The sequence below is a fragment of the Haliotis asinina genome, chromosome 6, assembly GCF_037392515.1.
Source record: "Haliotis asinina isolate JCU_RB_2024 chromosome 6, JCU_Hal_asi_v2, whole genome shotgun sequence".
In the NCBI taxonomy this organism is placed as follows: Eukaryota; Metazoa; Mollusca; class Gastropoda; order Lepetellida; family Haliotidae; genus Haliotis; species Haliotis asinina.
Window position 1 is genome coordinate 40,032,877 of NC_090285.1, and position 12,964 is coordinate 40,045,840.

The window sequence follows — 12,964 nt, forward strand, 5'->3', positions numbered from 1 at the left end:
CACAATTCAGTCAATGGATGGTTATCAAAATGTGACACGATGTACTACTTGTTGATAAAGATGACCTCTGAGGGTCCTAGGTAATGTGATGAGATCCAACTTGCAGACATACGAAACCTAATCTCAACACTGTAACATCAACAAACGATTCAGATGCATGGACCATCTTCTGGTGATATGCCTCGTTATGATTTCTCCATACGCAACAGCGATCCTGGGCTTCGAGACTGGCGACTTTCATCGTACCATGAATCCTACGCCATGTCCTCAAGTTGCGGATTACCAGGAGCCGAATCACGCCAGACATCCTTTCATGAACCTATCTGTGCGGAACAGGCATCTAATCGAAATAAAATTATTCATTCAGGGACAGATTCTAGTGTTTATTTTTATTTAAAAATGTCTGTTTTTATTTATTTAAAAATGTCTGTTTTTGTATACCAGTGATTTACCCCCAGTGAGCAACTCACATACACGTCAAAATAGAACTTCTGCGTTTAGCTTGTGCAGTTATAGACTGCAACTGTTTCGACTGATCCCACTAAATTTCATGAACCCGACTAGAATATGATGTTGCACGAAAATCTTCCTTGTCTGACGTCAGTAGATGCAGGGCTAAGCAGTCGAGCTGTCATCGTAAGTATGCCATCGTTGTCTAAGGTTATTATTATGATAAATAACATATTCCTGGTTTAGTCTTGTTCCTTTAACTTGTTAACGGGGCGATCCTTTTTGAGGATGCAATTCAGTACGAATTTCATAATGAATCTCTGCGCTAACAAATTTGTCATGTAACAAGAGACCTTATGTTAACTAACAAAGGGCGACAGTCAAGTGACAAGGTTACGGGTTTGGATTGCTAACTATTGCATTATACGTCACTGAATAATTGAATAATTTAAAATTTTAAGTGAAAACACCGAACATAGACAGGCTGACGCATCACCCAGCTCTACATCACACATTGAGGTAAGGGGAGTATTGCGTCATAGCGGGTGGTTGGGTAGCCTAGTGCTTACAGCGTTCGATCGTCACGCAGAGAACCCAGGTTCGATTCTGACATGAGTACTATTTCTGAAATCCATTTCTGCTGTATCCCGCCGTTGTGTTGCTGGAATATTGTTAAGTATGGCATAATGTCATACTCACTCTCACTCTAAGTCACTGAGTGTCAACATTTCTCAGTCAGTCCGATGGAAAGATTTGTAACATGCGACATAAACAATATCTACTTATCGGTAAACGTAAACTTGAGTATCAACATAACGCCAGTGTAACCAGTTTCAGACGACAAAAGCCAGGTTTCAGTTATGAGATGTATTTCTAACTTCCTTCTACTACTGAACCAATATGTCATGTACCACCGCCTACTCAGTTAAAATATGCTAGGTACTGTCTTTCATGTATACATGGTCGCCAGAGAATGTTTTTGTATTCATAAGAATGTAATAAATACGCTCGCCAAAGAATTCTTGTATTCATGTAATGTGATAAATATGCTCACCAAAACATGTTTTGTTCTATTCATATGAATGTGATAAATATGCTCACAAAGAATGTTTTTGCATTCATACGAATGTGATAAGTATGCTCGCCAAAGAATGTTTATTGTATCCATACGAACGTGATAAGTATGATCGCCATAGAATGTTTATTGTATTCATGTGAATGTGATAAATATGCTCGCCAAAGAATGTTTATTGTGTTCATATGAATGTGATAAGTATGCTCGCCAAGAATGTTTTGTGTTCATATGAATGTGTTTAATGTGCAAATCGAACATTAAAGAAAGGATACAAAGGAAGGAACAGTAACATCAATGCCCCGGGAGGGCAACCATCATGAGCGGCCGTAAATGTCCGTATACTGACACTCAAACATGTGTTTAACTTTGGAGTGTATATTCAGCACTCGTTATCCAAAGGGCTGAGTGAGTGGAGGTTTACGTCGGTTTTTGCAATACATCACCACGGGAAACACCAGAGATGGGTTCCACACGTTGTACCCATGTGGGAAATAGAGCCAAGTTATTGGACATGACGGATGCTTTAACCACTAGGCTACCCCCACCGTTAATGGTTTGATCGACATTCTAGAAGTTGGTGACTCAAAAATGAAACATATGGGTGACAACTTCTTATTTATTGCACAAAACGACCTTTCGATGTAGGTACTTAGATCATTATCAAGTTACGATCTGTGCAATAAATAAGAAGTTGTCATGCATAAGGTTGCATGTTTCATACCCTGCAGCTCCTTTTCCCTGAGAAGATGTCGTTACATTCAACTTCAAAAGGAATAGAAACTATTACACAGTACACCAAGCTCCCATGAGTGAGTGTGTGAGTGAGTGAGTTAAGGTTTCAGCCTCGTTTGACAGGATACCGGTCGTAGTACTGATACGGGTGCGATTTCGAATCCACAATCATTGATTCCTAGCGTTCATTTGGAGCATTTTCCCTGTCATGAGTTTGCCAGTCAGATTAATCTTCTTGCTTATGTCGTTTAACGATATTGCACTTACAGTTCGATTATAATTATGTTTTCGAATCTACAATAGTAAGCCCAGGGACGCAATTTTGGAAGAGGCACTTGTCCAAGGGACGCAATTCTTCAAGAGGCAATGGTTTAACCGACAGCCGTCTTGATAACGGGGCTACTGTTATATGACACATTTAGAAGTTATTGTAATAATCAACCTACGTCATGAAAATATAAAACGCCCGGGTCACTGGATTGTTTGGTCAAGACTCGGATATTTGCAGACAACCGCCATACAGCTGGAACATTGATGAGTGCGGCGTAAAACTAAACTCACTCACTCATAAAACGTCCAATGTGCTGAGCGGCAAAGGCGTGGTGGAACCTTCCTCGTAAGACAGGATTACGTTTGTAGGGACTGTCACTGTAGTGAAACACTTAAATAATTGCCCTTTAATTCCGTGATGTATTAGTTAATGTATGGTAATAAATGTTTATGAAAACTACCCTTCCAGGAATGTTCGTGGCGCCAATGAGTACGTCAGTTCCTGTTGTATTCGTGTTCCTGACTAGCATCTTGTGCGGAAACACCAGAGGTACAAGACCATCCGCTTGCATGCTATAACTTGCATGCTACACGATTTCACTGTCAACACAGACTTGCTTATTTTGTTATTTCTGTTCTGATTTTTTGTCGGACGTGAGAAGATACATTAAATCGTAAACAATCCTGGCTTTAAATATCAATATAAATGAGATGGAATTCAAAGGTGAAAGAGATGCGGAGATTTTGTTTCCAAAATAAGCTCATAAATAGTGTTTTGGGAACGTGTAAAGCAGCTATGCCCCTAGTACTAGTGCACACATTAATCATGAGATCGCAAGAAACAGTATCAATATTGTGATTAGTGGAAGAGAGATACCCAACTGATACTAGTAGGATATCTCTCTCAAAACGCCTTGACATCCCATCATAGCCATGAGTTCATCATTGGCAAATCGCACTCGTGGAATCTGCTTGCGTTGGTGCCCTCTAGTATGAGGACATGAACTACAGTTCTCTGTACTCAGTCTTAGAATTTAGTTTATCACGGCATAACTACTGTTTATCCAAAACTTCTCCACCACCCCTTATATCATATATTTTGGGGATAGTGGGAGGGCCTGATGGTTAAACTGTTTGCTCGCGGATCACTTTGAAGGACGGGTTTACATCTGTAAAAGCGACAAGCGGCATGACATCTGTAAAAGCGGCTAGCGGCATGACCCCATCCACACTTACAGCACTGCCCCATACTTTATGTCTGATAGTTCGACTTCTTCAGAGCTTAAACATGAAATACGCGTCGAATTTTGGAATTTACTCCCGTTTCCGAGAGTATTTCCTGAGTGTACATTGCTAAAAAGGGGTACTGGTTTCACAGTACGTTCATTTGTGTAAGGTCTGGACAGATGCTCCACTTTCAATGCACGACTTTTTTCACAACCTTGCACCGGGTAAAGACATACAAAAGTTATGGAAGCAACATACGGCCTGACGTCGGATACGTCGTTAGATATATATAACGGTAATATTCACTTCGAAATGTTGAACGCAGCTAATGGATATCTTACCGTGCACGTATTTAAAAGCTCATCGTAGTTTTACTTTATTTCAGGTTTAACACAAAGCGTCACCCAGCCATGCGAGAGAAACAAAAGAGGTACATGTACAGTACGGCTGGGACGGGTCCAAATTTTCTAACCATTTCTATCCCAACCCCTTAACTTACCCTATCCGGATATCAAATATGTTAATTCCTTACATCACATTTGTAAGAAATGGCAAAATATTGACTTAAATGTCAAACTTTTCAACATCAGGCGACAGGCGACTGCAAATAATGTGTAAATCTTCAAAGACAATACACCATTTTAAATCATACAAGAATAACCGACTACATTGATTAATCTATTAGAGACATAACATGTCCGGGTATTGAGATGGGTACCATGGTCCAACTCAATACTCAACCGTCCCAGCCGTAATGTACAGTGAAGGATTGTATTATCACAGGTGTCTGCAAATAAACATGTGCATTTACACGAACATTTTCCAATGTAGCGAAACAAGCGAAACAACATGAAGAAAACTGATGATAAACATAAAATTTTCTTTTTCATATTTGTTGTTATATTGTTCACCATTTGAGGTACCTTAATTCCGAAAGCAATCATTAATTATTTTTTTATCTGTAATAACGCCATCGGTATTTTTATCTGTGAAGTTTAGTAACAGTAACAACCGGCTTATATGGCACTCATATCCAGGCACATTGCTTGCTCATGGCGCTACGCATATTACTATCACCGGTCATACGACTGTCACAGCATCGCACTTTCATATACTTTTTCAACTCCCTGGGAATCATACAGCCATGCAGCCTGTTAGACGCAATGAACTAAACACTCACATTTACCAGCACATCCTCCCGGGTAACTAGCAAGGTAAACTGAGACAATGCGGATTTAAGTATATTGTCCAATAATATGTCCACCTCGGGACCCGCGAACCCAGGTGGGTCCACCGGGTATCAAAATTTGTTTGTTGTTGTCCTGTAACTGAGTGGACAGGTTTCCCTAATCCGTAGCAATTTCCTCAAAATATGGCTTTGGATCCGACATTAATGATTCTAGTCAGCATCATGTTTTTGTTCATTGGGTTCTCCGAATCAATACTTTTAGGAATCTCCCAACAAGCTGAAATTATTGAAATGACAGTGAATTTAATCCTGCTGTGCCCTCAGATTAGCTGAATGTTTTTCAATGAAACGATAGATGCGGACACATGGTATTCGGAACAGAAAGGGCCACACTATCGGGATTTCCCTGTGAGAGTGGAGATTCGTTCTGTGAAGACATCACTGTCCCACAATAGCTACTCCCATTCAGATTGCATTATCCCTCGTACATTCCTGCATTGATGTTAAGGTATTATTGCAGTATTTCCCTGAGTTCGTATGAAGCAACTGGTGCCCAGTTTCACTCATGTAAATGTATGGTGGAGATTGTATCAAACAATCACATTCATTTGGTATAGGACTTGTAGGGCCTTTTGGTATATTCGCTCCTTCCGGCACTAAGCTGGTCTCTGACTTCCTCTGCCCACGTGAACTTTCGATATGCGAGACAGGGCCCACTTTACTTCCGGTATCAGATTTCCGGTGACAAGCGAAAATTCAAGAATCAGAAGCGCCAAAATGACGTTCCTAGACCTGACGACATGTATGTTGTTTGTTATGTAGAGGGTAAAATATTTGTGATTTTCTTGTGGCATTGATAAGCAAACACTTCTCAATGACTGAAGTATGTGGCAGTGGTCATATGAAACAATCGGACATTTAGACGTTTCTGAGTTGTTTAACTGTTCAAGTAGACGTAGGATAAATAATTGTTTCTGTTTGCAGCCATCTCACTCTGCAAGAGCAGCTCTGATAACCGCCCTTCGGGTTTTCTCACATACAATATGTCCGCCTCGCCAGAGCAGTGCAACTGTAGCCTTTCAACAGATGAGGAAGATTTGATGGATATGCAGTATTCGACGACCGTACCCAACGCAACATATGATTTCGTGTTCCACGTTGCAAGAGTTGGCGGTGGCAACATCAGCGGCAGACACGGATTCTGGAACGACAGCATATCTAAACAGAGGCCGTGGATTGTGTACTTGTCGAAGGCAAACCTGGAACCAGAGCGTGCAGCAGTTCAAGGATTATGTTTCTCCTACGAAGTTAAGACGGGTTAAGTCGGTTAAGGAAACGTTTATAACGAAAACGCTTAAAACGAACTGACGATATAGCACACTACTTTTATCGCCTTGACTTACGTTAAAAATTCTGTAAAAAATATTTTATAGGTGAAATGTATTGTGTAACGCTTCCACAGGTTTATTCATGTTACTCTGGGACAATGCTCCTACTTTATCTAATATTTTCCACAGCACTCAATCGCAGCTAATGCTACCCTGCACTGGTTCATATATACGATGCTTTACTAACCTTGTGCTTTTGTGCAATTTTCTGTGACTGCAATAACTGAATTGCTATGTTGTTCAGTATGTATTCAAGTTACAATATACAATATAACCTTTATGCTCCTATGTAAGCTGCAGTGTATCAATTCCAAGTAGGTACTACGTTCCAGTGTTCTTATTTTAGCAGCTAATGACTTCATTCCTTCCTAGTGAACTTAACATACAATGCACCTCTTCCATGATGGTATCTTTTGTGACTTACGTTGTAATGCCCTTATTCCACACAACTGTGTACAAACCGGCATTCATGCTACTTTGTTACATTTGTTCTTATTTGGGGCTACTATATTACATTGCCAGTACTCCTAGCTACAACATGTCATGCTTGTATTCCTACGTACTGCAGGAGCTCCTGATCATAGCTCCTATGTTTCAATGCTTCAATTCCAAGTCATATTGCAAGACCCGTGTTCCTAACTACACCGTTTCATTGCTCCAACCCTTGGCTACTATATTGCAGCTCCTCCATTTAAGTTACCGTGTTGCAATGCTCTAATTCCAAGTAGTCATGTTGACAGAACTCTGCCTCTAGGTTCTACTTTGCCATGCTCCTCTTCCCTGCTACTTTGCTGCTGAGCCACTATGCCTTGCAGGATTTGATGGTTTATATGACCAGTTGTGTCCCCTAGCTGTGTCAGAATCTTGCTATCTTAGGTTTGAATATTTCGTTATGTCACATTAACCTGTGTCATTTTTTCTTACCATCAGCAAGAAGATTCAATATTTTATGCCGCACCTCCGACATGGAACCGGGCAAGGCTGAACTGAGGGGTATGTATGACACACTCTTTAAAACATACATTGATTCCCCCGAAGCGCAATATACCCTTTAAAAAAGCAGAGGAACTTCATTTTAAATTTACGTTTGAAATAATTGGGAGATATATCGCAGTCAGTCAATTCTGATATGATAATAATGAATGTTTTGAGAGTGCATAATCACTTGCACTTTCCTATGGTCATAGTGGCTTGTACGGTGATCGCTCTTGAAAGATGACTGGTGTATGCCGTGAAATTTGCTTGTCTACGATGTTTATTTTCAAACAAAACACCCCGACGATAAACAAACACTAACAACAAGATGATTGTCTAAATTAATGGTCTACAATGATTCATGGCCCTTAAATACCGTCAAAATAAATACAAGCACACACACTCCTTACATGTGCGTGGGGCTACTGTGTTGTGCACGTGAATCCCATGCGTTTTGCGTTTACTAAGAAACTCTTTAACATTGCAAGTGAGTTTAGTTTTACGACGGCATTCAGCAATATTCCAGCTATATGGGGACGGTCTGTTAATAATCGAGTCTGGACCAGACAATCCAGTTACCAACAACATGAGCATCGATTTGCGCAATTGGGAACCGATGACGTGTCAGTCAAGTCAGCGAGCCTGACCACCCGATCCCGTTAGTCGCCACTCACGAGAAGCATAGTCGCCTTTTATGGCAAGCTTAAGCATGGGTTCCTGAAGGCCTATTCTACCCCGGGACCTTCACGGGTCTTAACATTGCAAGAACCACACCTATAACGCAAAGATAAACATATAAATTCCATGAGTTTTTCCACTTTGTTCGTCGTGTTGAAGTATTGACTTTGACTAATTACATGGGTATTGGCGTCATTTCCAGATACAGCACTGATCATTTCATTCATGTCCGGACTGGTTTGTGTTCTGGCTTTTGCCACAGTCGTGATGGTACTCATATGCAGAACACCAAGGTAAGTAAATTGACTGTTAGCTCACTTGACCAATTTGTTCTTCGCATGTTATCTGGTATGATTCTCAGTTCGCATATCTGACTCTTAAAACGTTTATATCTCATTCCTGAGTGTCCATGCGTATTAGAATTTGTACTTTGCTAAGAAAGTGAAATCCGAAATATGACATATGTTGTGTATGATGATGGAGCCCTTTCGTAAACTGCTGACTACATACCCGGATATGCCACGTTGTTATTGCACTATTTTCTTATCTATTATTCAGTTAGGTAGACACATCGTTACAAACCCATTATGGCAACAAAAGCAAACAAAATAAATGTAAAGTACGTTGATACAGTATGGTTCAAAATTATTGAGAATAGCTAAAGCATTTCATATTATTAAACGAGAACAAATCAGATAAAATTGACCTTTTCATGTTGTGTAGGTAACAATTTAATATTTTATCAAGTCTCCTTGAGCTTCACGGCACAATCTAAGACGGGTAGGCATACTTCCTATCAGAGAGGTTAGTGTCTCGTGAGTTATGCTGTCCCAGTATCGGACCACTTCTCTCTTCATGTCTTCAATTTTTGTCAACCCCTTTTGATTCACACATTCCTTCATCATCCCCCAAATGTTCTCAATGGGATTTAAGTCAGGACTATATGCAGGAAATGGTAATGCAGTCACATTTTTCTCCTGAAACCACTGCTTGGCATGTTTTGCGGTGTGTTTAGGATCATTATCTTGCTGCAAAATCCAGTCATTTCCATAAAACACATGTGCACTTGGAAGGAGAAAATTATCTAATATGTTAGTGTAGCGTTGACTTGTCAGATTTCCCTCAAACACACACAGCGGGGTCGTTCCTAATAAGGATATCCCTCCCCATACATGAAACTTTGGGCTGTATTTAGGTTGTTGATACAACGGTGCTGACGCAGACTTTGTCCATATTTTCACATTATTGGGATATACCCACATTGAGCTTTCATCAGTAAAAATCACATTTTCCCAGTCAAAGTTTTCATGTGCCAAACACCACTCAACACGCCTGTCTTTATGTTCTTGTTTCATGAGAGGAGAAGGAATTCCAGTCTTTTTCTCCCATCCAAGATCAATCAAATTTCTTCTAACTGTAGATTTTGATACAACTGTTGATCCCCTTTCTATCATTTCATACCTGATGTTGGAGATGCTTGCCCTTTGCTTTTTAGACGCTAAAATTCCCAGCCGGACGCGATCTGAGAAGTCCAATTTTCTGGGTCTCCCTGCTCCTTTCTGGTGCCCCAAATCCTTTCCCAATTTAAAATTCATCCTAATCCTATACACAGTAGAAAGATGAGTTCCTGTTCTCTCTGCCAATGTATTTACATCATCAATTCCTTGATTACACAACTAAAAAATCAACCTTCTTTTATCTTCAGCAGACATTGTTGACAGTGCTGAGGAAAATGTAAATGTAAACTCTAATTGTACTATACTCAGTAGGCCAAGATGAGTTACCTCCCTTATACCATTACTTAGTTTTAAGTATCAGTGAATCAGTTGAGGTGTTAGGATAGCTCAAAGTAAGAAGAAAAATTCTCAATAATTATGAACCAGACTATACATATAACGTTTCTATACGTTGGCGTAAAATATCAGACATTGACATATGAAAGGAAACCATTTCTTTCAAAATTTTTATGTCACTGATTATTTTGGAAATAGTTGTTTTGTCTGTGAGGAAATTTTCAGGTTTTAAGAGAGTTAAATAAACTAGGAATTATTATTGTTCCGAGTATTGTCTACAGTAAAGTGTTTGGTTTGGTATTTTTACTTGAAATCTACCAGACCAAAGCAGGTGTTTTCTAACGTGGATTTCTTTGGTGAGGTATTTATTGACATACCCTATGAGGACACTGTTTTTCACCATTGCGATGAGAAAAACAATGGGGACGGTGCCTGTATATTGTGTTGGGGGGTCACGATGAATGGAGGAAGTTATCAGGTATCTCATCTCTTTGATGTGGCACTGTTGTCCCGGAACTTTGCTAAATGACCCCCCTTTCTCAAAAACCTGTATCCGCCCCTGAATGTAATGTCATTCCAGGGTGGTTGTGGGCGAGCTGTCTAAGGCGACAAGCCATTGATCCAGCGAGTTTGCTAAGGTGCCAGGATAGATTATGGCAATAAGCCCAATTCTGCTTGTAATTCTGGTCTGACTGTAATTCATATTGTGTCATCATTCTTAAATACGAATACTTGAATCATTCATTACTTCTAACATAAATTATTTTACTGAATGCATTGAATTTTGTGACGCTGTGTTTAGGGTCATGTTGCACATCTACCTCCACATGTGTCAGATGTGAAGGGCGGATTCAACACTAGTGCTATGGATGAGATACTCACAACTAAACATATTCCGTGTACTATGCGATAAGGAAGGTGTGCTCTCCACCATTTGGCACAAAGTAAATCACCCGTGAACCTCTACGGGTCTTTTTAACCGTTCTTGCATTCATGGTAGCCGCCACTTAAGACAAACATGAAACTTGGACATATCAGTGGACAGTGATATAATAGAAGTCTTTTGGATGTAGCCAAAAGGTTAGTACCTATTGGCATACTTGGAGTGCGGGTGACACATTGGTACAGCTGTGACGATATATCCTAGTATCGATAATCATGATACTTTAACAGGCGAAACATATAGCGATACTTTTTTTGTATCGTGATACGTTTCACTAACCTTAAAACTTTTATTTTTCACTATTAATTTATTTATGAAGTTTATGTCACATTTTACACTGTTTTACTTGATATCAAAATATACATTTTTAAAGAAAATAGCTATTGTGATGTGCATTGAATCGAATTGTATCGTTCCAAAGTATCGCAATACGAATCTTCTGTATCGTCACATCTCTACAAATTGGTATGTCACTAACAGACATCATCACTTTCAATTACGACAAGATTCCTTGGTCCAGGAAAAGTGATGGCAATGCGATGTTGGTGGATGTTTTGGGGCATGTTGTAAGGAGTTTGTCCTTTGGTGTTGCTCAAGCATGAAGTCGACGAGTCAGAGTCCTTATCAATAAATAATTTCATTTAGCCCCTGTCTTTCGAGACTAAAACCACCTCGGTCACGATTGGAAAGGCATGTGTGGAGACCCAAGGTGCACATATTCACAACATAGACAAGCTATGTTATCATCATCAATATGCGTTAAATATCATATTTTTGAATCTTGGATCTTTTGATGACAGGTGTCACTGTCTTCTGGGGCATTGAGTGCATCCTCAATGGAGAACGTTACTGTGAACCATCATCTCAACGGCTGACTACACAGCAGGAACATTCATCACTAGCATTCAGCAAGAACATTGATGATATTGTAAATGACCATTCACCAGGATTATTAAAAACGAACATTCATCTGGGACGCTCAACAACAACGCACATACAGTAAAGTGATGCGGAAACGCAAACGAAAACTATCACGTGACTATCACGTGTTTTACCTTCTGTCGGAGTGGTGTGAGACGCTCTGCTCAGGCACTATGCGATCCTTGACATCTTCAGGGTACACGTTCCGATAAGTCTCCACTATACCCTGGATGCATCTACGGCATTTATCCATTACCTCCACTCCATTGGAGGGCTTTTTATCCAGTCATTTGAGCTAACCAATCACTGCTCACTTTCGCACATCATCTAACCGAATATACGTGGCAACACAAGCATGCATAGGTCCTTTGAAAGACATAGGAGTGCCTGTGTATATTTAATATAAGTTTCGGACCTATCAATTCGTCGGCATAATTTCACCCAAACCTGAGTCGCACTGCGAACAAAAGTTCGCAACAGCGACCGCTATCTTTGAAGACACTGGCAAGCTCAGCTGCAACGAAGGGTTAGCTGATTTGCTACTGTGAGAATGCGGAGCCAGCAAAAGGAGGCGAGTAATTTATCGGACCGAGCCGTAGATGCATCCAGGGTATAGTGGAGACTTATCGGAACATATACCCTGGAGATATCGAGGATGGCACTATGCCAACATTAACCATTTCCGCCGTGCAAGGTAGAAGACCAACGATGAAACTGTAAATGCATCAAGGCAGTTCGCTGAGCTGCTATCTTGTGCCAGGTGATCAAATAAGTTGCTAAATATCATATGCATGATCTGTTATTATTTTAAGTCTGTTTCTGTCTCAATCTTTAAACAAAAAGAATACCGCGTTGACAAAGACAAAGATTTTATTATTGCCAAATAATTTACAAGATGACACAATGTACCGCAATGTTTGAAATAAAGGTCCAAAGATCAGTATTAATAACTTCTCAGAAAACATCATGCGATACAGGCAGTTATTTCTGTGAGTGAGTGGGAATGGCTTTTTGTCGACTTAACCAATATCTGGGTCACCTGAAAATTGACTGCAGACATTGCACATGTAGGCAATCGAACATGGGAACGTCTAAACCACTAGGCTACCAATACCATCCCGTATGCAATTTGAACTTAACACCCACCAGACTATACACCATGACCAAAGAGGTCAATGAAAGTCTTCGTTAAACTGAAGTGCACGCCCAGCCGCGCTGAGTTGGTTCGGTTTCGAGAGTAGTGAAGCCAAGAAGAAAATATTGCACGTTTCATTTGCGATTGTACTCATATAGTTTTGTTAATTTTGGTTGCATCTAGACTTT

The 12,964-nt window shown here is 40.1% G+C and overlaps 1 protein-coding gene across 1 annotated transcript; it reads left to right on the forward strand.

Moving 5' to 3' along the window:
* Window positions 1-599: 599 nt before the first annotated feature.
* Window positions 600-12,584, forward strand: LOC137286951 (uncharacterized). Its single transcript, XM_067818997.1, has 7 exons — window positions 600-636; window positions 2,997-3,077; window positions 4,140-4,184; window positions 5,928-6,260; window positions 7,262-7,324; window positions 8,187-8,277; window positions 11,521-12,584. The coding sequence occupies exons 2-7, from the start codon at window positions 2,999-3,001 to the stop codon at window positions 11,543-11,545; spliced, it is 636 nt and encodes a 211-aa protein (XP_067675098.1). The 5' UTR covers window positions 600-636; window positions 2,997-2,998; the 3' UTR covers window positions 11,546-12,584.
* Window positions 12,585-12,964: the final 380 nt, after the last annotated feature.